This window comes from Aquila chrysaetos, chromosome 8, assembly GCF_900496995.4.
Source record: "Aquila chrysaetos chrysaetos chromosome 8, bAquChr1.4, whole genome shotgun sequence".
NCBI lineage: Eukaryota > Metazoa > Chordata > Aves > Accipitriformes > Accipitridae > Aquila > Aquila chrysaetos.
Genome location: NC_044011.1, coordinates 16,352,672 through 16,379,541, shown reverse-complemented (window position 1 = coordinate 16,379,541; position 26,870 = coordinate 16,352,672). Strand labels below are relative to the sequence as shown.

At 34.9% G+C, this 26,870-nt stretch overlaps 1 protein-coding gene across 10 annotated transcripts in view; it reads right to left on the bottom strand.

Moving 5' to 3' along the window:
• SCAF8 (SR-related CTD associated factor 8) overlaps nucleotides 1–26,870 on the bottom strand; it is a 168,906-nt gene that overhangs the window by 103,338 nt on the left and 38,698 nt on the right. For 4 of the 10 annotated variants that reach the window (XM_030022346.2, XM_041125372.1, XM_030022351.2 and 1 more), the window contains 13 exons: nucleotides 22,375–22,454; nucleotides 21,838–21,955; nucleotides 18,968–19,099; nucleotides 18,664–18,776; nucleotides 17,972–18,165; nucleotides 15,291–15,391; nucleotides 13,707–13,820; nucleotides 12,885–13,041; nucleotides 11,562–11,692; nucleotides 9,809–9,953; nucleotides 9,198–9,278; nucleotides 8,517–8,738; nucleotides 5,512–7,872 (listed from right to left, as the gene is read on the bottom strand). In XM_030022346.2, coding sequence (XP_029878206.1) covers nucleotides 6,173–7,872; nucleotides 8,517–8,738; nucleotides 9,198–9,278; nucleotides 9,809–9,953; nucleotides 11,562–11,692; nucleotides 12,885–13,041; nucleotides 13,707–13,820; nucleotides 15,291–15,391; nucleotides 17,972–18,165; nucleotides 18,664–18,776; nucleotides 18,968–19,099; nucleotides 21,838–21,955; nucleotides 22,375–22,454 — 3,288 coding nt within the window. In that variant the 3' untranslated portion in view covers nucleotides 5,512–6,172. Of the gene's footprint in view, nucleotides 1–3,151; nucleotides 3,158–5,511; nucleotides 7,873–8,516; nucleotides 8,739–9,197; nucleotides 9,279–9,808; nucleotides 9,954–11,561; nucleotides 11,693–12,884; nucleotides 13,042–13,706; nucleotides 13,821–15,290; nucleotides 15,392–17,971; nucleotides 18,166–18,663; nucleotides 18,777–18,967; nucleotides 19,100–21,837; nucleotides 21,956–22,374; nucleotides 22,455–22,761; nucleotides 22,887–26,870 lie in introns of those variants that run through there. The other 6 variants (XM_030022347.2, XM_030022348.2, XM_030022349.2 and 3 more) reach the window with 5 other exon arrangements.

The following is a 26,870-nucleotide window of genomic DNA, read 5'->3' as shown; positions in this document are numbered from 1 at the left end:
ATCCATAAATTTCAAGAGAAAGACTTACAATTGTCCTAGATTTAAATAATTATGCAACTGAATTACATAATTCAAAGGTAATTCTAATTTGTGGTAAGAGGAATTCTGTGATGGCACCACTTGACAAAATAATGTATTGCAAGCATGTCAAAATAAATGAAAAATGAACTGGACAGACTAGTATAACTTTCAGTAAACATTTTTAAAGCTGGGTGTCCATTTAGAATTTATGTACTTACACTACCGAAATGACAAAGATTTTCTTGAAGAAAATCACTGAACCCAAAATTAAATTTCAAATTCTGCAGACAAAAATGTACTCATTTTGTCCACATTTTTATCTAAAGTTTGAAATTTATGCTCCTTTTCAGAGGGAAAAACTTAAGGCACACTTAAAACTGCATTTCACTGCATTGCTGAATGAGAACTGATTACCTCAGAAACAGCATAAATCTAATAATCATAATCTAATTTTTCCCTTGATCAACTAAAGTGACAATGATAGAGCTTCCTTTGACTAGACGAAGGCAGATGGATTTTTAGAAGGGATGGTATACACTAAGATAATTTCTACTTAATTTCTGCTGTTATCAAGAAAAAGCTACATTTCTTATTTTCGCAGATGTAATTATAATATGACCTCTCCTTCAGTGTGAAAGTGACATTGAGATCCAAATTCCCTGCATCTATGGCCTATGTGAATCCTACCAATCTACGTCTGAGTTAACTATTCTATATCCATTTAATACTCTTCACCTGTTAAGGATTTTTTCCACTGGCTTGCACACAATTATAACACTCCAACACAATTATAATGCTCCAGTATACAAATCAATATGGCTGTGACGTTTAACCTAGTTTTAGAAACACATCAAGTCATCTACCTTAAAGAATCTCACAGTTTTTCCTCATTTCAACAGAAAGCTCGATAGATGCTAATGTGAACACATACCCGTTATAGCTCGATACACGCTTATGTGAACACATATCTGTTGTAACACAGAGATGCATACAGAAAATCATTCAAGAGGAAGATTGCAGCATTAAAGCATTACAACAGGAAGGAAAAAATGTTCAGCTAATCTATCTACAGGTTGAAATACTCTCTGACCAGACATTTTTTTGTAAAGCACAAAATAGTCCCTTGTCTGAGGGAATTAGTATGATTTCATCTAATAGGAAGAGGAAAAAAATTAAAATTAACATTAGTGAGTTAACTTTACAAGAAAAATGACAAAGGTACAGATTAAGATTAGTAAACCAGTGACACCACTAACACCACTGTTACTATGCAAGTGCTGAAATGTGAATTTTAAACTTCTTAAAAGGAGAAAATACATTCATCTTCAACTGCACAACATATCTTAACAACCTCTTGAATTTTAAGAGTGTGCAGATGACTGGGCCTTCCCCTCCTCTAATCTTTGGTAGCAGAGCATCTAAAAGAGACTAAGAGTAGGACATTCAATGAGACCACCCTTTTTCATCAGGTTTGTGCACGGTAGAAAGGAATATAAGAATTATGGCAAATACAGTTTTACAGCTTATCAACTTCAACAAAAACACTATTAACAGACTTTCACACCATCCTATTGCTGACAAGAATCGCTTTTCAGATCCTGTACACCTTTGCTGGAAGTTATTTCTTTTAAAGAGATGTCACGAATTTTCTTTTTAGTAGCTCTAGTTGACTTTTCTTGACTATGAAATATCATGTACATATGTTAATAAGATTCAAAATGTTTACTCAGTACCCAAAGAACTTGCACAGACTAAGTGGAACGAAAAACATCACAAAGAACCCTTCAAGGAGAAATGTAGGACTAGTTACAATTAAGAAAGTCTTGCAACATGACATTCTCTTTGCCACTGCAAAGTTTCTGCTGATGTGAATGAATATAGTGAAAGAACATGGCAGAAAGATGCTTTTGCCATTCTTATTCAAATAAATAGCTTCAAATTAAAAAAGAATATCCTGCCTTTATGCCTTTTAAATCAATCATCTACACAAGTAGATGGCTTCCCAGTACATGCTTACTTGTGAAAGCTCAGCACTTGAGAGGAAAATGTGACTAATGTAAAATTCAAAGAATCAGCAATAGCTGTCAACAAGGAAAGAAAGATCCTTTCATTACCTGAATTAACAATAACAAAAAATTGCCTAGTTCTTCTTGATGACTCCAGATACTCTGAATAGGTTTTAAAATTGTATCTGTTCAGCTCCCGTTATCAAGAGACAAAAAAAGTCACCCTTACATACATACACCCTTAAATACAAAGAATGAAATTTGGGATCCATTTTTACCAGTTTCAAATCAAATGACCCCAAAGATTTGAGTTAGTGGAACATGAATCAAGAAACTGAGTGCTTGAGTGCTTTAAGTGTTGACCGGCATATCCTACACTTGCACATGTTTCAAAACTGCTGACACTGTATTTCAAGAGAATTCTGCAATAAATTGGCTTATTTTATAAATACCTTCCATAGACAGTTTATTTGATAATTTTCCAACTGTGCTTATGTAATGCCCATGCATGCCACACTACAGGCTTGATTACAGTATGCCCATCTTGCCTTATTCAGGGTAAGAGTACCTTAACTTCATAAATAAAGCCATTTAAATCACTGAAATGCCTTGAAGAATGGTATAGTACTCTACTAAAGCAAAGGAATCTTACAGAATCTATTCTCTTGAGTTTATAATAACAATGTGAAGCACTACATATAAAAATGAAAGTGTACAAATATCTCACAGAAAGAGGCTTCAGCAAAGAAATCATGTCCTTATAGCAACTGAAGGCTATATTTCATCTTTGCAATCTTTACGGACATAGCATTCTGCTCAAATACAGTACACTGAAAGATCAGAATTACAGTCTGTTTAAAAAGGTAATAAATACATCAACTAATGCATAAAGTTTTCAAGTAAATGTGCATGCCTAAATATATTGTGTTGCCTAAATATATTGTGTTGCTTGCAAAGCTAGCTGAAGTATTTTTCAATATGTATGTTACTTATGTAAATAGTACATCAGCTTCTTCAGTTGCTAGAATCGACACCTTTCACCACTAAAGAAAGCTTTAAACACGCATAAGCCAGAACTGCTGCCCAAATGCCTGGGACCCATCTTCTTTCTGTCCCATTCGCACTCTTTCCTTTGCATCAGCAAAAATTACATGTCACTACCGTGAACCACATCAAAGAACTGATCTGGATCTCAGGACTGCTCCTTTCAGTGCACCTGTTGGCTTATGATGGCTTAATCTACAGTGAGAAAAGAAAGTCTTCACTTAAACTCTAAATAAAAGATTTAAAAATTCCTACTGGCAAGATAAAGAAACCATACTGTTTTGGTAATAATAAGTCCCTTTTGAGTTTCTGAATATGGCTATTTTGGTAGCATTTGTCTGCAGTCTACATTAATAAAATAAGAAATGGAACCGTTCTAGCTGTAAACATGATGCAACTGAACACTGTACAACAAACTTTTATTCTACAAAAAAATAGCTGTTAAAAATTGATGGTATAACACATATGTACAGTAGCCAATTTATTAATGCTTGAAAGATATTAACAAAGATGAAAAATCATAAATAATACATTGTTTTATACCACTACCAACCAAATTGTTTAACATCTCTCACGTGGTAATTTACCTAAACCATCATACTATGAGCAATTCAGCATACTGCCAGTCCCAGTTTAGAAAAACAAAAACAGATTAACTTTCAGTTTTAAAGAGGCATTTAACAAAATGTTTGAAAAGAAAAGCTACTGCCAATATGTGTTTGATTCTGAGTATTTATGTGGTCTATATGACTGAAACCTTTTCAAACTGCACATATTAAAATGAAATAAAGAAAATCTCTTCAGTTCATAAAGTACCCTCTATAGCTATTTCGTGCATTTGGACTTCCACACAACCATATCCGCCTGACCAGAATACTACTAGTAGGTGGTGCAGCAGCATCAGTCAAGTTCTTTGAGCCAGAGTCTGCTCATGAAGGTATTTTACCTTAAACATTGCTCATCTCAACTCCCGAGACACGTTCTGGTAATAAACACATCAGCAAGGTCTATTACAAACCAATAGTTATTTAATGCATACCTCACTACATCCTAATAACTACTACTTGCACAGTAGATAAAGAATCATTCATTCAAGTCCACTCTTTCAAAAGGCTACCTTCATTAAGCTGACAGTTTGTTTACTATCCAGAATAAAAGTCCTTGTAATTGAAAAACTGAACCATGACACAGCATGAAAAAATACTCCACCTCCCAGAGGGAGAGGGCAACACACACATGCGTAACTTGCTTCTACAAAGACATGCTTATGCTTTACACTCATGTGACATTCTTATACTTTGATCCCTTTGGGGGAAGCAGAAGGGGAATTAAAACTTGCATGTTAACGTTTTAATGTTAAAGATAAAATTCTGATCTGAGCTAAAAATGTTTCTTCTACCAAAGGGGCATTCATGTAACAGAATCTACCCTTGGATCCTATTATGCAAAAGAAAAACAACTTTCTCAAAACTGAGTGAAAGGATGCTTTCAGACACAGAATTTTAACAAAAGTTATGTTGAAAGAAGTTCGTGAAATGCACTTCAGTGAAACCAATTGAAAATCTGGCATTACCCTATAGCCAAATCTTTCACCACCAATTTAAAGGATACACAAGCAGCAAAGTAGGTGAAACAGGAGAGAATAGCACTACTAATTTACCTAAGCAGCCAATTCATCTCAACAATTTAACAAGAGGTTCTACTCCAATATTAAGCCATCAAAACACAAAGTCCCCCTTATTTCTGTTAAAAACATGTAGGGTTTTTTAGACCAACAACAGCTTTTTACTTTTCGTGCAACATTTCTAGACTTTGAATCACTAAAAACAAATAACCACAAAGTACTGGAACACTACCACTATCTATCCAGAATACCAAATATATTACAAAATAAGACAATGCAAATATTTGCTTAAGGTTTGGCTTCATGCATATCTGCATTTTAAAAAGTAAGCTAAAATCCTACTGTATATTCTTACAGTACATCATGTTCCACCTTCTAGAAGTAGCAAGAACATCATAACAATGAGCATGAGAAGGTAAATATAAGCTTGACAGTATTGCAGTGAAGTAAGTTTTGTTATCTTACTACCTAAAGAAGGTGAAAGGCAACTTTTTACAACCTAATTTCATTTCAGTTTTATTGAACTGTCTACGGTATTCTGTGAGTGTGTGCACATACACAGGCACGCACAGAAAAAGTGGTATCTACAAACAGTTTACACAAATATTTACATACATATATTATTTACATAAACTAATATGACTGCATGATTTTCGATCTAAAAACCATATGCTTCTTGCACATATAACTGTTGCATTGGTCTTACAAAAGTAATATAAACCTTTTGCAACAACTAGCTAAGCACATATTATAGCTGATTCCAAGTTTTTAGAGCTTGCAGGTTTTTAAAAAAATACAATACCTAGAACACTGTTATCAAACAAATATGCTTTATTGGCATCTAAAAACAAAACGCACCCAACATTAAAATGTATTTTTTCATTTTTTTAAACCCACTGCAGTACGAGGAACAAATCACAAACACTTACTTTAGAGAAAACAGAGACTATAGTGTAGATTTTACAAAATCACTTTTAATCTCTGTGTTATGCTCCTTATATAACATGGGCCATTTCATTTTCTGCCGAATTGTAGGAACATAAAATATCACAGCTTTGTCTATACTTTAAGATTCTGCAGCAGCCTAAAAACACGGACAAGATACACCAGCACCTGTTTTCAAGTATAACAATTTCGATAGCCAACCTAAGGGTAGTATCTAAAAAATTCCATTTTCTTCCATAGGAAGTCTTTGTTTGACAAGCTGTTATTTTATCTTTGTGAAATTAAAAGCAAGTGGGGGAAAATTTATGCTTTACCAGAGAAATAAAAAAAAATGTTTACCTACCATGTTCAAATTAAGAACAGTGTTCTATACAAGTCAGTTGTACAGTTATTTAAGTGAAAGATGAACATGAACATCAGATTAACTTAATTCTGGCAGACAAAAGTGAACTGCTACGGTCCAGTCAGCCATTTATCTATTACAGAGAGATGACAACTTTACAAAAGGTATCTTTTACCTACTGAGTGATGATTATGTCCCCTCAGTTTCTGTGCTTTCTACCACTGGTTCACTTTCTATATCAGCTTCTGTGTCACTCTTCTCTTTGTTTATCTCGACGGAAGATGTCAGTTTTTCATAAAGTTCTGGATCATCCTGCACCTGTGCAGTTGGTGGCTGACTTTCTGTCTCTGTATTTTCACCGTTTACCTGGGGCATATTATCGGCTTTGCGTTGGGAAGTGGCCCCATCAAAATATTCAAAAACCCGTGGATGTGGAGGGGGGATCCAGTTGTTTGACATTCTGTCTCTTCCAAACCTGTTCCCATTAATTTCTCTGCAAAAATTAAAATCTCTGTCATCCCTATCCCTCTGTCTTTCCCAGGGTCTTCTGCGGTCATCAAAATCTCTGTGAGCATCTTGTTCAAATCCTCTATTCCAATTGGGACCACTTCTACTATCAAACCTATAGTTTACATGCCGAAACCTCTCTCTGTCTTCATGGAAGCCTTTAGGGCCACCATAAATAGGGAAGGCATGGTGCTCTCTTTCATCATAATCTCCTCTCTGTCCCCAGTGCTTGTCTGAATTGAAACCAAAATGCTCTCTTCGACCAAGGTTATCTATACCCGGTCTTCCAAAATTTTCTCTCATGTCTACATGTGGTCTTGCAAAGTGTTCTCTTCCATCTACTGGAGGCCTTCCTATGCCTTCTCTTGGATCAACTGGTGGTCGTCCAACAGAATCTCTGACATCCGCTGGAGACGGTCTGTTAAGATTATCTCTGCTTTCCACTGGAGGAAAGCGATAATCTCTGTCTCCTTCCTGCTGAATGTTATCACCTCCAAGTGGTAGTCTTTTCTCTGGATTAGAAATGCTATCGATGTTTTGTCTTCCTGGTGTTCCAAAAGGTCTTTCTGTTTGATTAAAAATATCTCCTGGAGGAAAAGGACCTCGAGGTGGTGGGTGAAGAGATGGATCAAGGATTGCTGGAGGAGGAATACTACGCTGCGGTGGCATTCCTGGCTGCATTAATGGAAACCTTGGTCCAGGCGAATGGGGCATTAGGCCTGGACGGATATCTATAAGAGGCATTCCCGGCATCCTTTGACTACTAATATTTAAATGAGGCATGTTTTGAACCCCAGCTGGATGCTGCATTGCCAGAAGTCCAGAACTACTTGAAATATTTGGTGGTGGCACTCCCATAAGTCCAGAACTACTTGAAACATTAGGTGGTGGCATTATGAGAAGCCCAGAGTTGCTCGAAACACTTGGTGGCTGTACTCCTACCAGAACTCCTGAGCTGCTTGAGACACTGGGTGGCTGCATTCCTGTCAGAAGGCCAGGGCTGCTTGAGACACTGGGTGGATGCACTCCAGCTAGAAGCCCTGAGCTACTGGAGACATTTGGTGGTTGCACTCCAGCCATGAGTCCAGAGCTACTTGAGACACTGGGTGGCTGAACTCCGCCAGCAAGAGAAGAGCTACTGGAGACAGTAGGTAGCTGCACTCCTCCTGCAAGACCAGAACTGCTTGAAACAGTTGGTGGTTGCACTCCTCCTACAAGTCCAGAGCTGCTTGAAACACTGGGTGGCTGTACTCCCCCTGCAAGTCCAGAGCTACTTGAGACGCTGGGTGGTTGCCCTTCTCCAGTAAGCCCAGAACTGCTTGAGACGCTGGGTGGCTGCACTCCTCCAACAAGTCCAGAGCTACTCGAGACATCACTTTGCACTAAAATGCAGCAACAAGAACAACAGTTAATAGAAAATGCCAGTGTAACGCATAGCATTCAAAACAAAATGCAGCTTAATTCATATTCAGTTAATTCATTCAGTGATGATACTGCTGACAAGACCTGTCTCAGTTTCTATAATGAACATACATAATTTTAATCACATTAGTGATAAACAGACATTATGCCACAGAAATGAGCGTCTCTACACACTAAAGAATGTACAGCAGCTTAAAATTGACAAACCCCACAACCATCACCCAAATTATGCAAGGGAAGTATTAAAATCTTTGATATAATTCTATAAATTTTATACTATCCTACCCTCTCCTGCTCCCTTCCATTGCCACTTGTGTAGTAAGAATGCACTTTTAACAAGTTTTCTAAAGGGCTCCAAGTCTCAGCTTTACTTCTTGAGTCTAACAAGAGAACATCTCTGAGCATAAGCTGCTAGAAATCAATGATCAGATGATGACAAAGATGGTTCCCACTACTGCACCAACTTAAATTGAAAATGATACCCAGCCTAAAACTTCCTACTCTGTAGTTATTAGTACAATGGACTACGATCTGAAAAAAAAACCCTTCAGAATTATGATGTTTCCTGTATGCAATGGTATCAGACAATAAAGACATTTCTTACCAGATCTACTGTTTTCACTGGAAGAAATCTGAAGGTCTGCAAGATGTGACCCCTTTTCATCCGATTCTGGTTTGTTGATTGGCAGAGGATTAAAAACACTTCCAGCAGATAACGTTGGAGTAGCTAGATTGCTAGTAACTGTGCCAACTGGTAGAACAAGGCTAGTAAAAGGAACATCCTTCATTGTCTCTTGTGCAATTGGTAATGGAGGCTGGACTAAAGCTGTAGAGAAATAACAGAAATGTATCACAGTAATCATATATTCAAGCCTTCAAGATTAGTTTGGCAAAGGTCAGGCTGACAAATCAAAATAAATGAAATTAATTATCCTAAGTGTTACATTTTTTGATAATAATTTCTTACCCTCAATCAGCACTGTATTATTTAGTTTTTTGTAGAGACCATGAACTGCAGGCAACCTAAGCCATCAGTATTCTTGAAAAGATATTTTTAAATGTTAAATGAACACAGTTAAAACGCCAAACAAAAATAATTATGAATTATTCAGTGACTAACACCAAATAGCTCAAGTAACAGATACATCTGTTAGAGGCAGGTTTAAATATTGAACTATGCACACAAATAATAAATAATTAATTTGCTACATTTTTTTTTCCCCCCACTAACTCCACAGTAAGCTTTTCATAACACACAAACAACTACTAGAAGAACCAAACTTACGTGTTGGAACAACTGGTGGGACAACAGGTGGCGGGACAACAGGTGGGGGGACCACAGGTGGAACTGGGGGAGGCATATAACCTATACGGAAAAAACCCGACAAATTATTACAAGGCAAGCAAATAAAGTTTTGCAGTAAAAGCTTGCCTACATTACCCTGAAAAGCTGCATCACTGAAGACTAGCAAACAACAAATGTATAGGAAGAGGTAACAGTGGTTATTGTTTTCAAAAACAACCCCATCTTTACTGTAGATGATCTGCATGTGCATCTTAAAGTGATTTCTGCCAGCAATATCCAAAGAAGAAAATGAAGAGTTTCGAAATTTTCCAGAGAAAGGAGATTAATCTTAAGGATTTTCAAATTTTCATTTTTAGGAAAGTTCAAAAAAAATTCTGCTGTAATTCCTATTCTTGACAGAATACACTGGTAAAAATAATATTAAGTTAGACATAAGAAATTTCATACTAGATTAAAATTAAAGATTCAAAGGTCAACTGGTTCAAACAGTAACCAGTAGCTGATGGAAAACTATGCAAAGCAGGATGTACATAGAAGCATACAAACTGAGTATACTCATTACATACTCAAATTCATTTTTAGTACCTTACCTGGAGGTGGCTGTGAAGGGTTGAAACTTGCTCGCAAGAAGGGTGGAGGAGGAATTGCGCTATAACCAGGAGGAGGGACAGACATTGTGACAGGAAACGCAGGTGGAACCAAGCTAACAGCAGGCACAGCTGGAGCTACTGGAATCTTTTTTCATGGAAAGAAAAAACAAGCAACTTCAATACTTAACAGTATTCAATGACATTGAAAGAGGGACAAACTGATTCGAGTGCAATTCATGTTAAGCCCTAAATGTACCAAAGGCTTTGTATATATTCTGAATACCCTGAAGAATTAAACTGCATTCTGAAATGGTACCTACACTGCAGGTAAACAAGGACACTGGAAGAATCCTATGCTACCTTTTCTTTTAGTCTAAAAGAACAGAAAAATACATGGTTAAACGCTGTATTATTCAGGAATAAAAATTTACCTATGGGAGAGAGGCGAATGCAGAAAGGGAGACAGACAGAGAACAGGAAGGAAAATGTAGATAGTGTGGCAATTTGGAAGCACTTAGAAAACAGTGATTCTATTCTCATTAGAAAATTTTACATATTTTAGAACAGTACTGGAAAGTTCAGTTTAGTGTATGTAATTATAAGGTTAATAATCCTGATGAAATCCTGAAAATTACTTAATATTTCTCAAAATTGTTTGAGCTACGTGTTTAGATACAGTGCAGCATAATTGTAATTAGCAGCAGAATAAAAGCAATATATATCTACACTTAAATATATACTGATCACAGTGTACACTAGGAGACAGCTGAAATAAGAATACTGAACACAATTTTTGTGAAAAGAAAAAAGCTCAAAATTCAATGCAAGTAAATACAATTACGTTAACTTTCATAGTAATTTCATGTAAGCTCAAGTATTGGAAATTTCTATACATGTTAGGGAAGATAAAACAGTAATAATATAAATGCAAAAAATTTTGTATTAAGCAACTGCTTCTCATTTTACAATTTCATATAGTCATTATAAAAAAGATTTAAAGAGTTTGACAAAAAGCATTTTTATTTATACTTGATAAACATGTGTAGTGTAATATACTGAAGAAAAATTATGCTGTATTTTTCTAGCCTTCCACAATACCTTGTTACTGATTGGATGTTAATAAAAATTCTCTGGTTTAGCAGAAGGAAAAAAATACAGTGAAGACTTATAAATTACTGCATATGGAGTGCAACAGCACACTACTTGAATAATCAGATATTTTAAAGATGAGACCGTCCCTATGAAATCCTGCCCAAAATTACTGAGAAAATAATTAAACTTACATTCAAAGCTGATATGGGGAAAAGCACATAGGTAGAGAAGAAACAAGCCCAAGTGAAAAAAAGATTACTGCATTGCATAGCTTACAGAAGGATGCTTTGCTCTATAAGCAAAATACTTTCTGTAGGCTCATTTTAATTTCTCCTTAAAAAACTAATGTGCCAGTATATATATATATATATATATATATATATATTTTTTTTTTTTTAACAATTACTCTATCTTCAACAGTTAAGCCTTCATTTGAGATCGTACACGAGTTTAGGATATGTTGTGCAAGAATCTAAAGACTTTGCTCAACCACGGCAACTGATTCTACTCTAAAATATTTCAGAAAGAAATACACATGAGCGTAGGACTTAAGTATTTTTGATTTAAGTAATTTAACTCAGCATTAAAATTTATCTATATTGAATAAAAAGTTTGTCCTCCAGTTCCGTGGGGGTTTTGCAAACTCAAGACCAATACAAACCTGCAGCATAGTGACTGGTTGCGTGTAAGCTTCTGTCTGCGTTGTAATAACTGTACTCTTATCAACTGCAGCACTCTGTGTAGTTTGAATATTTTCTTTAGCAGCTTCTGAGCTTCTGGCTGTTTCCCATTCTTTAAAAAAAGGTATATTTTTAATATAAAAAGATAATTAATGTATTATTTTTGTTTAAATACTAAAAAGTCCTCTTCCTTCTTAAACAATAAATTTTAATCTGGTATCTATACAGATTCATTACAAATAACCCCCAAACTTATTATGAAGAGAAGCAAGTGCTATTATTTATTATTATATATTTTAAAGAATGTAAAATATCTTTAATCACCTGCAATACTCTGTTTAATTAAGCCTGTATACAAACTGATTTTTCAAAACTTGACAATTTTTTTCACTAATCTTTCTGTTAATAATTTGTAATATAAAGCATGCTCCAGTTCTCTAAAAACTGTTGTTATGTTAACATATCTGTGTTATCAGCTGGCTACTGTACAATGACAGAGAATGTTAAACAAACCTCACCCCAACCCCCATTTCTTCCTTCTGCCACTTCCTCAAAAAGTTTTGTTTTTCAAGTATAACATAGTGAATGTATTTCAGTAGTGTTCCATGTTTTAATTTTTCTGTCATTTATATTCAGTTTTTACTCAAAGCAAGACTGCTTTTTACCTGAAAAATTATTGTCACTATTACAAAACAGTCTTAATCTAGTGTTTACTTCAGTATAGTGCAGTCATTTGGTGCTAGATCCGTCTCCAGAAAACAGAGGACTCATGAATCTTTTACAAACCTAACAAACCTCTCAGTTACCTGGGTTTCAGAGTAAGGTCTAACATTACTTGCTTTCCTGTCTCTTCAAGTTTATGGAGGAAATACCTTAACGTTCAGCTAAGCTGTGCCTATTTGGACAAGTTCCAACTCCAACTTAAGTCTTATACCTGAATATGAGACTTTTCATAATCACAAGCAGATCATTATTTCTAGACAAATTAATATTTTACATACTTGGAAACGAGTAAACCGTAAATTCATAACTGTTTTTAAAAAATGCTAACTTTATTAACTTGCTTAAATTAACTCTCCTTTGTCACCAATTCCTCATTGTCATGACAATCAACTAGTTACTCATCTACAAAGACAATCTAGATTTCACGATTACAGTGCCATTTATATTGTAAACAAGTAGCTAGTAAAATTTATGTAAATTGAAAGAGAGTACATATTACCTAAAACAATAAACTTTGAGGATTTGCAATTACCACGATAAATAGATTTTCTAACTATCAGAATCACTGTTAACATCTGTACCTGTATTTACTGTTTCCTGATCAATCATGCCACCTTCAGCAAAGCCCTCCAAATCATCCAATTTTACTTTCTCCCAAGGAATATATGAAACTCCCAGATCCACATCCCAGAATTGCTTGTATTCTGTTTTCACACCTTTGTTCAAAGCCCAGGCAATCTAAAAATAAAACCCAACCAGATAATCTGGTTAAATCATATAATCTGTGAACAGAATATTTCAGATCATTTCCTTCATGTTTCTGTCACTGCAGATCAATCTTCAGTGTCTATTTATTAAAGTTTTTAATTTTAAATGAACCTGTAGGAAGTTTACCTGGGCTCTGCAACACGTATGTGGAAGATCAATTGCATCAAAAAGCTTAAATTTGTTCTACATTAATTCTAACATATATATGGGGAAATTAAAAATACAGTATTTCAAGGACTCATCCTAAAGCATCAAAGAAAGTAGAAAAACCCACAACATTTAATCATATACTTAACTCTCTAAGATTACTGTAAAATTTAATATTAAGTGATCCATATGGTCAGGTACAGGACTTAGGTTGTTTACAGCCTTGTACTCTTATTACTAGCACGCACGTAAAATGTTCTCCAAGTATTTCCTAGGTATCAAGTCGTAATTTCATTTTACTATCTTTCATATTGCCTGTTAAAAGCTGCATTTTAGAGAGAGAGGAAAGAAAACAATTTACATCTTACTGCTTCATTATTCTTCCCTACGTTGTATGTTTGAATGAACAGCTGCTAAATGACAAATCATTACATTAAAACTGTACTGCATTTGAAATAGACAGCATCCTTAGATTAAAATCAACTTACCTTAATAATTTTAGATCCTATTTTATAGGACCCAGAACTAAGTTTCTGAAGAGCACGATACGCATCTTGTCTGTGAACCATACAGACATAAGCACAACCTCTTGGGGGAATCATCTATGGAAAAAAAGCAATGGTCTTAAAAAGTAGGAAAACCAGTACTTCAGATTATGTAACTACACTAAGTGAATACTCATACTAAAAAAGGAAAGGCTTACACTGTAAACAATCATCACCTTAATCAGCAACATTAACAATTTTGAGCATCAGCAAAACTTAAGACTGTTATTGGCAGGGTACTTCAGTTATAACATTTTCAAGAAGCAGCAGCAAGCTGAAGAATGGATGCTAAAAATGACATGAAAGATTTCAACATGGAGCAGGCAAGAACTGGGAGTTATACTATGACAACTGCAGAAAATCAGAGGTTGCTACCTCTTATAAAGCTCCACATTCACTGCAAGCTGAGCAACAACCCTTCACCAAGGTGCAAACTCTGTGATTAAAAGTACCTTGCACTTTTGAAGGGTAGAGTCCTCATTCCTGAAGTGTGATTTCCACTAGCTTTAATGTTTTATTTAGGAAAGAGAAGTATGGTGTGGCATGTAATCTTTGAAAGTTTGCAAATCATGTATGACAACTGCTTATTTTAGTTTTAGTCAAAAATATAGGTGTGCTTTTTATGTTGGTTAGGAACACACAGTAACATAATGAAAAAAATACGTAAGTTGACAGATTTTAATGCAGTTCTTATAAAAATATGCAAATCAAAATGAGGCTTAAGTGTCAGGCTATGGGGTTTTTTTGACTTGTGAAGCTTTTTAAAAGAAAACCTATTTTGCCACAAAACCTATTCCTTATTAATTATATATTTGAATATATTAACGTGATAGGAAAAACAGTAAAAATATTATCTGAAATGAATGAAATTGCATGAGAAGCACTTTAAAACTGCTGGAGCAAAAGACAAAAAAACCAAATTTCTCTCATGCATATATGTTACTTTAGGAGAAAAATACCTTCTCTTGAAGCTGAATTATAGGCAACATTGAAGTACAACTCTAAATATCTAAACTTAAATTACTCTAAATAATGACAAAAGTATCTCCAAATTATAAGCATCTTTTTAATTGTCACATTTTAGAATAAACACTTGCTTACAGTACAACTTCTTTTCTTCTAAATGTTTTATCCACATTGATTCCACTTAAGGAACCCTGTGTATGGAACGTAACCAAGAACAATGTGGATACGTTTGTGTTCATTAGTCCAAGGAAAAATGATACCTGCCTCATGCCACATCACAAAAAGAGAAAAGACATAACTTATTTGTTAAAACCCTGGTTTAAAAAAGTATGTAAATTGTTAGTGCTTTGGAAAAGCCATTTTACCATGAAGTGTACTGTGTGCTTCGAAAGACAGTACATGGAAACCAACAAACAAATATCATAGCCACAGTTTTTAAACAGTGATAAGAAACAGTCTCCTAAATACAAGCTTAAGCTGCTAAAAGGAATTCAGAGGCATAAGCATGTTTAAGTTGATTGTCTGTAATCCCTGAAAATGCATCATAACATGCTTACTTACATTAATTGACTCTATTTGTCCAAATTCTTCAAACAAGTTAGTTAAATCTTGCTGTGTAGCCTTCTTGTCTACTTGACCTACCCAAAGAGTAGTACTGCAAACTGTCAAGAGACACATTCACGTCAATCCAAATACTAGAATGTTAGCTTATGAAATACTCTACAGCATGGATATAAAAGGCTTTACAATTAGACAGAAATCACCGATCAAAAAGCAAGAATAGTAAATCTATTACTTACTATATAGAGATTAAGTACATTAACAAAAATGTTAAGGGTTAAAAGACACCAAACAGATATTCAGTACAAATGTTCACTCTTCTTTTTTCATTTTCTTTTAAACAAAAGAGTTGCTTTAAAAGAAATGAAAAAATAAAATTCTGTAGATTATTAGCTAAAGGTAAACTGCAGTAGAAATTATGGGGGCGGGGTGGGGGGGTGGCGCAAAAAATCATTACTATTCCATATTCCATAAAAACCATGCCTTTAGGATTTAAAGTCAGTTTTAATGAAGTAAGACTAAGTTCTAACTGGCTAGAAGCGTATTACAGAAGGAACTTAACTGCAGTATTATGCACTGCATTTTCACCTGAAAGAAATGGAAACTATACTTTTACTTTACCTTGGGGAACATCCCAGAAAGACAAACATGGCTGAGGCCCACCATTGAGCTGAAGATGTCCATGATACTTCTGACTCTTGTCAATTCCACCACAAGCCCTGATCCCTGCAATTTGTCTCCCAAATGCCTACTCCAACCCCCTCACCAAATATAAACCCTCACTGACATGTGAGCTAAAACTTCCTTCTCCCATATGTACATGGTTCCAATTCTTTTGTCTCCCAATTATTACCCAATCTACGTGTGCAAGCCTTGACACAGTCATAGCAGTTACTTCCACTTAACACAAGGTGATCTAAATCAGCAAGGAATTAGGCCAATATTGGTCGTTTTCCTCAAATAACTTAATACTGTGAATAATCCACCCAGGATCTTAAAGGATCTAACGCAGAACCAAACCAGACAACCTGGATCTCTTGGGCCTGCCCTAACCTGAACAAAGGAAACATCCTTTCTTCATCATGATCTTGATACATCACACATCCTTTCCTGTACCAATCTCGGTGCACCAAACTGGAAACCAGTTTTGTGCGTTCCTCTGACAACTAACATTTTCAATTTATAGCAGTACTCAGCAGTACCGAGAATGACTAGCCTTAAGACTTCTCTTGGACAAAACTTGTTCCTCAAATGCTTGCAGATGGCCCTTTTGATTCTCATGGTGTTAAGCTCTATGAAACAATTCTTCAGACCTCAGCAAGTGATAACAGTGGCTGTCACTGAAAAAAATTTCATGAAGTAAAATGTTTGTCAGGAGAATTACCTATTTATTTATTTACACCCCCCACCAAAGTTCCCACACTTTACTTGGCCTTCTTAATATCTCCTTTCCATGACCTGGGTCACTTCACAGGACCTAAATTGCTGCTGCTGTTCATCAGGTTACTTAACATCTCTGCCACTCAGTTCCCACCCGTTCTGATTATAGCTCCCTGCTTTGTGAACTACTGTGAGAAATCTACACCATAAAACTCATTTGCCTCTTTTCATGTGAAAAGCCCAAGAAGAAAAAAATATACATCTAAACTGTAGTACAGTCCTGAGCTTAAAGACACCTTGGAATGATGTAAAATATTAATGTGAAGAGAACAGAACATTCTTTCCTTTGCAAAAATGAATTTTGAACTATTTAACTTGTCAGATAAATGATATAGTTTTAAAACACAAAATAAATGCAAAACTACCTCAGAAACTGTGTATAAACTATCTAAACAAAGTTAAATTTGGGAACACAAGTTCATTACAAAAATAAATTAAGTACAATTATGAATCCCAAGAATCCAGAGTCCTGCTAAGAGCAGGAATGGGATATACTGACACAGTAGCAGATGACTACACCCAATTTCACTGTTTCAAGTGCTCATCTCAAAATACATTCCCTTTGATTTAAGCAACTGTGTGGAGAAAGTTCTTCTTCTCCCTGCTATCTTCCTCCTTTTTAGTATGTAAATTCTCTGTAGAAACGACAGTAGTGCACAGCGGAACTCTGCAGAAGCTGAAATCCAATTGTTTTTTGGATACCTTCTTAAGATACAATCATTATGGTCTGTCTTACGATAGCAAATTACTTGTTTCACATTTCCACTTGCTTTGGCTCTATATTCCTGTGATAAAAAGCACTCTAAAAGTTTAACAAAACTGGCCTCTAAGATATTCAGCAAAGTGTCCAAAGTGTGTACCACAGACTTAAATGTCTTATCAGCGTACCAATTTTCAGGTCAAGCGCTGATGATCTTCAAATGCCCCACAGAAGACAGCATTAAAGAAAAAGCAGATTGTAACTTAGGGACAGCCCTTGCTACTCTCCGTTCAGAAGTAAAATCATTGGCACAATAGTATGAGTAAAATCATCAGTAGAACAGTATGATACTTGCTTTCCTCTAAGATGAAACGATATACCTGTCTAAGTTGTAAGAAGCGTCGGAAATGAAACATAAAAAAGATTATGGTTATTGTATTTTGTAACAGTACTCAGGCTAAATCTTGTTCTTTCAATGAAAAACAAAGCCTTTTTTCCCTTTAATACTCCATTATTAAAACAATAAGCAGCTGCCACTTACCACTTAGTGTTTTTGACCGTATAGGAGGCAATCCCTTTTTCTGACGTTCTTTTTCCCTTTCCCTAGCCCTTCTTTCACTGGAATATGACCGAGACGACTTTCTCTTCCTTTCTCTTGATCTTGAGCGTGAACGTTTTCTGTGTTTACGCTTACGAGAACCAGATCGTGATCTAGACCTCCGTTTCCTTGGTGACCTACAAAATACTTAATTTCAGTATGCTGAGTTAAAAAACCCCAAAATTCTGATTTAGTTATCTTTTAACTACAGACTTTAAGTATGATACAGACACTTCTGTTATATTCACTCAAACTGCTTCAGGAAATAAACTTTATGCCAGTAGTGCAAGGAATAGAACATACACCTTGAGCTTAAAACAAAACAGAACACATTCAAATAGTTCCATAACAGTATCTATTTTTCTGGCATAGAAAACCTGACCAGCTGCTAACATTAGTTATTTTTGTTACCTGAACAGGTCTTAAAAAAAATTAAAGTAGACCACAGATATGCAAAATGAACTGTCACACAGAAAGTCTGCATCTAACACACAAATATTAAATGAACACTTTTTTTTCATTGCCAAAAACCGCTCATGACAATTTTGGAAAATACAGAATTGAGAGTGATAATCACAAATTGCAACTTTGTTTCAGAAAACCTTCATTTCCTTAATACAAGTTAATTATGAAACCTTGAACGAGATCTTGAACGAGTTCTTGATCTTGAACGAACAGCTGATTTCTTTTCTTCTTGTTCAAAAATCTCTTCTTCAGCAACATCCTGTCCTTCATCTATATCCATGTCCTGAGGTCAGACATAACAGATGTTCATTTAATAAACAGATGTTCATTTAAAATAAATTTAATAACATTTAATAAATATAGTCACAATGTATATGACTATATTAAAGCATATATCCATATTACTCATTTTGAAGTCATCTTCCTATGTGTTTTCCTTTCAACTTCTGTAATCAAATTTAAAATACGTTTTACCTGTTGTTGAATATCCATTGAATCATCTACATTTGTTTCCACTTCTAAAAATTGCTGCTGACTACTCCCTTGTGATGGTGAGGCAGAGTGCTCTGAACCAAAATTTCCTTCTTGATTCTCCTCAGGGCTTGCCTAAATAACAAATAATAATGTATCATTAAAAGCCTCATAATTCAAAATGCTAACTGTGTCAAAATGTAATAGTACCTGAAACAAGTGTTCTAATACCTCTGAAAAACTCTTTATCAAGTTTCTCTTATTTTCCCAATTCCCATTAATGTGAAAGCTTAACTAGATGTCATTCCATTCCACTCCTTTCTTTTTTTGATCATCCTTAAATACAAAACTTGGAAATAATTAATATTCCTGACTATAAAAAAATTACTATTTGCTGAATCAAAAAAACAAAGTACAGTATTTGTTGCTTAATTTAGCTGGCTTGAAAACAAAAACTCACAGGACAAACAATAGTGGTGGCAGCCATATGTACAGTAACACTGAAAGATACCCATTGGTCATCCATGCGCATGCATTAATAAATTATATTCTGTTATTAATATAATGGAAATATTTGCAATACCAATTGAACTATTTAAAAATTTACATTTAACTCCAAAATTTCTTACAGTGTATGATTTAAGACAAGTAATTACTACAAGATTAGGGAGGGTGTTGTGTCATTTACATCAGCATGTCAATTATGAGACCTAACAAGACAAGCAGTTCTGAAAAACCACCAAAACTAAAAAATGTAAAATACTAAATGTATTGTTGATTTGCTAAAGAAGAAACTATAATGGCCTGTACACAGGATTGAAAGCACAGATTTGGAATAAATATCTGTAAGATATGAAAGAAATTCAAGAAATACAGGAAATGCAATGAAAATACGCAGAAATGCTATCAGGACAATTTTGAAACGTAACTTTAAACCTATAATCCAATATTGCAGGTAAACATTTCAGTGATTCTCATTACATTTTCACTTTAATTAAACAAATGCTAGATATTCTATCTGCCAGGAGAATTGTAGAAAAGTTAGCAGAATGACATGTAATACCAAGGGTTTTTTGTTTTGTTTCATATTTTTAAACATCTTATAATGACAGTTTGCAGAAAAATAAAAAAATTCTACTATAATTCAGTTAATGCATTTTCCTTCTAACATCATCCATTTTGTCTCATTTTCCCTTTATTTAATTATTCTTCAATAATCTGTTGATATCAATTCCTACATTTCTTGTTGCTACTTCTGCCTTTTATCCTCTCCCTCTGCTCCTAATCAGATGCTTAATAATTTTGTTTTATGTTTTATCTTTCCTTCTCTTCCCTTAATCTTTCTCACTGATGCTTAAACATGGAATTAAAGAAAATCATCCTCATAACATGCTGCAGCTGTTACAGAGTAGTTCCAGCAGAAGTCTGTATCTATTAGGTGCTATCAAGGTGAAAATAAAAATTCCTCTCTGCACTGACTAGACAAGAAGCTGAGCGGACCTGAAGGAAACAACTTCTGGACTTGGAATAGAAGATCAAATAATAACGGGTGAGTCATATGAACATTCTACCCATAAATGTACTGTAACTTAATTTCATAGATGAAATTAATTTAAACTCTAATTCTGCTTATTTTACAATAAGGTAGGCATTCAGCATTTTTATTTTCAAATTAGATAGTCACTTTTAGATACGTCGCATCAAAAGCTCCTAAAACAGATGCACTCTTTGAAGTTATATTCCTTTACAACCTTTTTTAGTGTTTAAAGCCAGAAATTGCTAGATCACCACCAACATCAAAAACTATTTAGTCTGTAGCTATGTTGTACAAATTTTCTCAGTTACTGCACTTAAATGAGAAATGAAAATATAACATAGTAAAATAAAGCAGTAGAATAATACCTAGTAAAAATTAAATTACTATTTTTCTAAACAATTCAAAACTCAAAGTCACAAATTCAGAACTCAGATGACGTTTTTGATTGAAAGCTGAGCAACTGCACCTTTGCGCAAGTTAAACTAAAATCCCCAACAGTTGTTTGTTAAGTTTGTAGTCCTTTAGATTTTCTTTCAATCTAAGATTTCTATTTTACTGTGAAACTAGATCCAAATACTTCACAGGAAGTCCACTTTGTATCTGGTCAGGATCAAGACAGAATAAACTTTTGGGTTTTTTTCTAACAGGATCAGGAGGGGAAAAGAACAGCTAAATAGCAAAGACTAACCTCAGAAGAAATAAGTCAATTTACTTCAGTGTAGAGTAGAGAGGACCCAATTCACATAGTTAAGAAGAAATCTTGGGTCGTCTTGAGCATCAGTTCTTAATTAATCATTTCTCAGGAAATATGTGATTCTATTCTTTAGATCAGATTCTTCAACAGATGAGACATTTATTAGTCAAGACTTAAAGCTTTGTAGGGTAAATTAAAGTTATCCTCAATCTCTATTCTGTTCTTTTGATGGTTCTGCAGCAGCAGCTTGCATGCTGCTCTCCCTTCACAGACAGAAGCATAATAACTTCAGTGCTCACCACCTCCTTTCTGACAGCAGGGAAAAAGTTTTTTTCCCCCCCCATACAGAGTGCTGACAACCAAAGCATGTCAGTCTAACTCGGTTAAAGGGTACTCTTTCCTTTGAGAAACAAAATGTACATCCCACACATTTGGTTGTTGGGGTTTTTTTCCTCCCTTAAGCACTTCCTTCCGCTTATTTCACTTACTCTGCAAGCTTTTGTTATTAGATGATCAGATAGTGACAAAGACCTTCATTATAAGAGAAGTGTCAGTAACAAGACAATTTTTTTGTCCCGGAGTATGAATTTTTTATCAGTGGAGAACATAATTATTATAACAGCCACAAGATGGAGTTCTTACCTTTTGAGGCTGCTGTTGCTCCAGAAGCTGTTGTCTGAGATGTTCTAAATTTTGTTGCTGTAGCTGTTCAGCTAGTTGGTGAAAAAGCGAGTTGTTCACAGATTCTGGTACTAAAGGCCTAAAATGAAATAATTTAAATAAAAAAACACAACAGTTTTCTCTTGATTTAAATAGTTTGTAAACAGGTCTTCACAATTGAGTTTTAAGTTTAAAAATATAAAATAATGAAGACAACATAGCTAGTTCCACCTTCTGTTAATCACCATTATCATATTAACTCTATGAATATAACTAACAAAGCAAAGAACGTGCTGACTTTAAGATGAAGTCAACAAAACTTCTGGCACAAAGACTTATATTGAATATTTTTAAAATGTATACGTTTCATTAATTTAGTAAACTGCCTTTTCTCTTCCTACTGTTTTAGTATACTTATGCTCTGAAAGAAACAATATTTTCCTTACTATTTAATCCTAATGTTCAACTAGTGTCAGGCAAATTTTAGCATTTTCCATAAGAAACATAGCTTGATCTTACAGTTGGGAAGTGGGAGTTTCCTTTTTAGGCTCTTCATTTTGTTCAGATTCTTCCCCAAAGTCAAACCTGTCCATCAGCTTCTAGGAGAAAGCAAAATAAGCATTACTGAGTACTCCTTAGATGTCCCATTATGTATATTTACTTTTCAAAAGAAAAATGCTCTTATTTCTCAACTTAAAAAAAAGTTTAGCAAATAACCTGAATAGAAAATTCAATGTCATACTGCTATTGCTACCAAACTCCTGAATGGATCAAATACAAAATTTTGTCCATGGCTTCCTTGAGCTCTGGATGCTGTTACAAGTACAATCACATGTCCTTTCCATAGTAAGTAACAACTAGTTTGGAGGAAGGCTTAGACTAAAGATTAATTTTATGTAATGATACCTTTAATTAGAAGAAATTACTATGAAGAGGCCAATTATTCAATCCTTTGGCAATCAGCAAACTGCTCTGCTCCTATCAAGAGAAGACCTACAGCTTGATTACTCTGCAAAGAATTACTGTATTTTCAGACACACGTGTCATTTAGATAACCTGAATTCCTTCAAATATACTGCTCCTTGAAAACAACTTCTCACAGTCTGCAAAAAATCAAAGCAAGCAGTTATTGTGTAAGAGGAATAAGCCTCCAGAGGGATAAAAACAAAGGTATCTGATGGGGAGAAAGAAAAACTTTGATAATCTTCCTGTTTTATCTGTAAAGATGTCTACACTGTAGTTCTGCCGAACAAAAAAAAAGTTTGTTTTGTTTATTAATTTTTAAACAGCCTGGAAGCATTTCAGTAGCATTTTACTTTCTTGAAGACAAAACTAAAGAACAAGCATAAAGAAATACAACAAACATTACTGTCACTGAGATTGTCTTTTTTCAGTAACTATGCATTGATAGAGCAGTGCTATCAAACCCATGTCCATGCATCTTTACACTTTGGAAGTTTTCTGAAAAGCAGAGTTAATGCTGTATTACAAACTGCTGTAACTTCTTCTCAAGCCCTGGTCTCAGAAGGAAAAAACGAGAGCATGAGAACATAGGGCAGCCATTTCGAAATACCAAGGCAAAAAAATCTCCAGTAACAAGCCATGATGATTCAGTAGTCCATTTTCTTTCTCAGGATGCTCTATTTACTCTCAATTACTGGAGTCCAACAAGAAGAACAAAGCATAAGCTAACTAAAACTGATCAATCAAGATTTTTTAGAACTATTTTCCCAATGAAATAATCTAATATATATGAAAGCAGGACAGAATATATCTCTGAGAAAACACAGCAGAAACATAAACCATCAAGCTTGTGTGAGATGGGATGCTAAAATCCAGAGTAACTTTCAGCATATATATCTAATCCATTTAAAGCAAGACGGCTGCTGCCTTTTTTTTTTTTTCTCCATACTGTTAGAAAATTTTCAAGTAAAGCATTTGCAAAATGCTGCTCCTCTTTTAAAAAAAAAAAACAAAACAAAAACAAAAAATGCAGTTTAGAAAAACAACCAGTCTTATCTGGAAGAGAAAACCAAAGAACTTCCAGCCAAGACCGGTAAATATGCAGCATGACTTTTGTTTAAATTAGTTTTAAATAACATAGTAGATATTAAAAGGAAAAATCTGAACTGAAGCATCTTGGTTTTTAAATAAATTGTAACACAATACTCCCTACAATAAAGCAACAGAAATTAAAACAAATTAAATATTAGGATACCTAGGTTAACCCATCACACACAGGCATATAAAAGTATAGAACTTTCCATGAATGCTACATCTGTTACTTTAATTACCTAAGAAGAGGACATGTTCAGAAAAGGCAATGGGAATGATTAAAGACATGAAAAAAGCTTTTTATTCCAAAGGAAACAAAGTTCTTCTTAAGGATCAGGATATTCTCTTTAAAATGAAAATAAAAGGAATAGAACATAAATGTGTAAGAAATGTTGATCAAAAAAAATCTTTCTTTATCATAACACAAGGGTATGGTCATGTAGCAAGATTACAAAACATGCACATTTGATGTCGAGAAAAGAAAAGAATTTTTCATGTAATGCATATTAATTTGTGCAACTTATTACCACAAGATACTGTGGAGCTCTTTTCAAGAGCTTGAAAACAAAGGATTGGAAGAACTGCCAAATTTATTAAAAATAGGGATTTTTTTTTTTTTTAAAGAAGATGGATACTTAAGTATTCATCAGAAATATTTTCCTGCACTATTTATATTTGTTATCCAATTCACCACCATTATATCATGGAATAAGAACTAAGCTTCACAGTTTTCTTTGGATCTCAATGCTTACTGTTTATTTATCATAAAAGCTGTCTTTTTTTAATGTCTGCCAACTCAGAGCATTTGCCTTTTGGACACTGCCTTCAACTATGTAAGTATTTCTAGTATCCACATCATGGCCACATCCTCCATTCTCTAAACTCCATCACAAGTCTATTCAGTATCTTCTACAGAAACTACTCAATATTTCTTATTACTGCTTTCAGGAATTCCTAGATTCTCTAATTTTGCTGCTGCAGCTTTTTTAAGATGTTCAGGACTGGTCACTGTACCTCAGGTAAGAATACTTCATCAATTTCTACTAGATGACAGTATCTCTTCTGCCCCATTCTTCATAAATCTTAGTATCACAGGACAGTCCAAGTTGAAAGGGACTTCAGCAGGTCTGTCCAACTTTCTGCTAACAGCAAGCTTAGCTGTGAGCTCAAATCAGGTTACTCATGGCTTTATCCAGTTGAGTCTTGGAAACGTCTTAGTTTCCAACATCCGAGACTGCGTAATCTTTCCAAGCAACCTATTCCAGTGCTTGACTGTCCTTATAGGAAAAAAAGATTTTCCCTATACCCAGGCTGAACCCCTTCATTTTGATTTCTGTCTGTTGTCTATAATCCTGCTGCTATGCCATGCTGTGAAGAGCCTGGCTTCACCTTGCTGACCTTCCATAGGTGCCAGAGGGGCTGCTGTTAGGTCTCCCCCAAAAGCTGCCTCTGCCCCAGGCTGAACCAGCTCTGGTACCTCAGAGGCCAAGTGCTCCAGCCCTGACCATTTTGGTGGTCCTCCACTAAACTCACTCCAGTTTGTCAATGTCCTTCCTGTATGGGGGTGGGGGCAGCAAAACTAGATGTAGTACTCTAGATGCAGTCTAGAATAGACGGGATGTCTAGATGGTACGATCATTTCCATCAATCACCTGGCTATTCTCCTGTTCACACCACCCAACGATGTTGTTGGCCATCTGCTGCCAGGGCAATCTGCTGGCCCATACTCTGTTGTTTTAAATAGACTTGTTAACAACTTGTTTTCTTATAAAGACTAGAACCTCAGAAATTAAGCAACTGTATGTCTGGTACTCAAAGAAAGGCTGTTGATCTAGTGTTCCTGCTCATTGTACTGTTCTGACACCTTGGTTTTTGATACTTGTATCTTTAACAGTATTCTCACCTGCAATTGAGGCATTTTGTGTTAAATATAAAACTATTGCAAGGTCTCTGAAATGCATACAAAAATTCCAGAACTTCAGAGCATCCTGGAGGATCACTAACAAAGATCTAGATTTGTTGTCAGGAAGCAAAGCATACCCAGAAATTTTCCTCTTAAAATAAAAACTACAAACCAGATTTATTATTTTATTTGGGCATGCTATTCGGACTTTGTTACTAGTTACTCTGAAGTAGTTCCAGTCTGGCCCTGTTGACTGAGTGCTCATTAGGAGTTGCAGTGTATCTTTTGCTTTAGCTTAATCCAAATAAATCTACTTTATGCACTCAAGATTGCTCTGCAATGCAAAACAATGTGCGGTACACGTAAACAATCAAAAGCATGCTCCTGATTCAAACTAAAACACTAATGCAGATGCTTCCTATAAAAGTAAATATTGCCTTTTTAACTCTCTGTTTAAGGCTGCTGCGTCTAGTAAAAAAATTATACAATTAATTATAGAATAAAATGGAAGCAAAGAGTCTAATAAATAGAACTATATCATTACAACTCATAGTCTTCAGCTATTAAGAAGCAGGATTCGGGTTGCAGGTGATATTGGTGCTGAGAAACCATTAAAAAAAGTAAGGAAAATTATTGTCCCCAAAACTTATCATTGCAAAAATAAGATTGCCCACTAATACATGTATATTAATATATACTCTTCTATAATACCTAGATTCAGAAATCCTCAAACTTCAAAAAAAGGAGAAAATAGGAATGGTAGCGCCAATGTTTTATTAAAAAAAAAAATAAAATGAGGAAATTCTAAACCAACATGCTATTTCTGCAAAGCAGCCTAAACAGCCTTTGAGTAAAAGCCTCAATGGACTAACAAGACATACATTATCAGTTCATTCACAGATACTACAGAACACTGAACAAGGAATTTGAGATGTATTATAATCTAACACTACTTGTATAATGCAGAACTGAGGTACGATCACATACTATAATCGCAACTCTTCCATAGCTTACAAGAACAAATCAACACAACCTACAGAAAGCTTGAAAATTATCA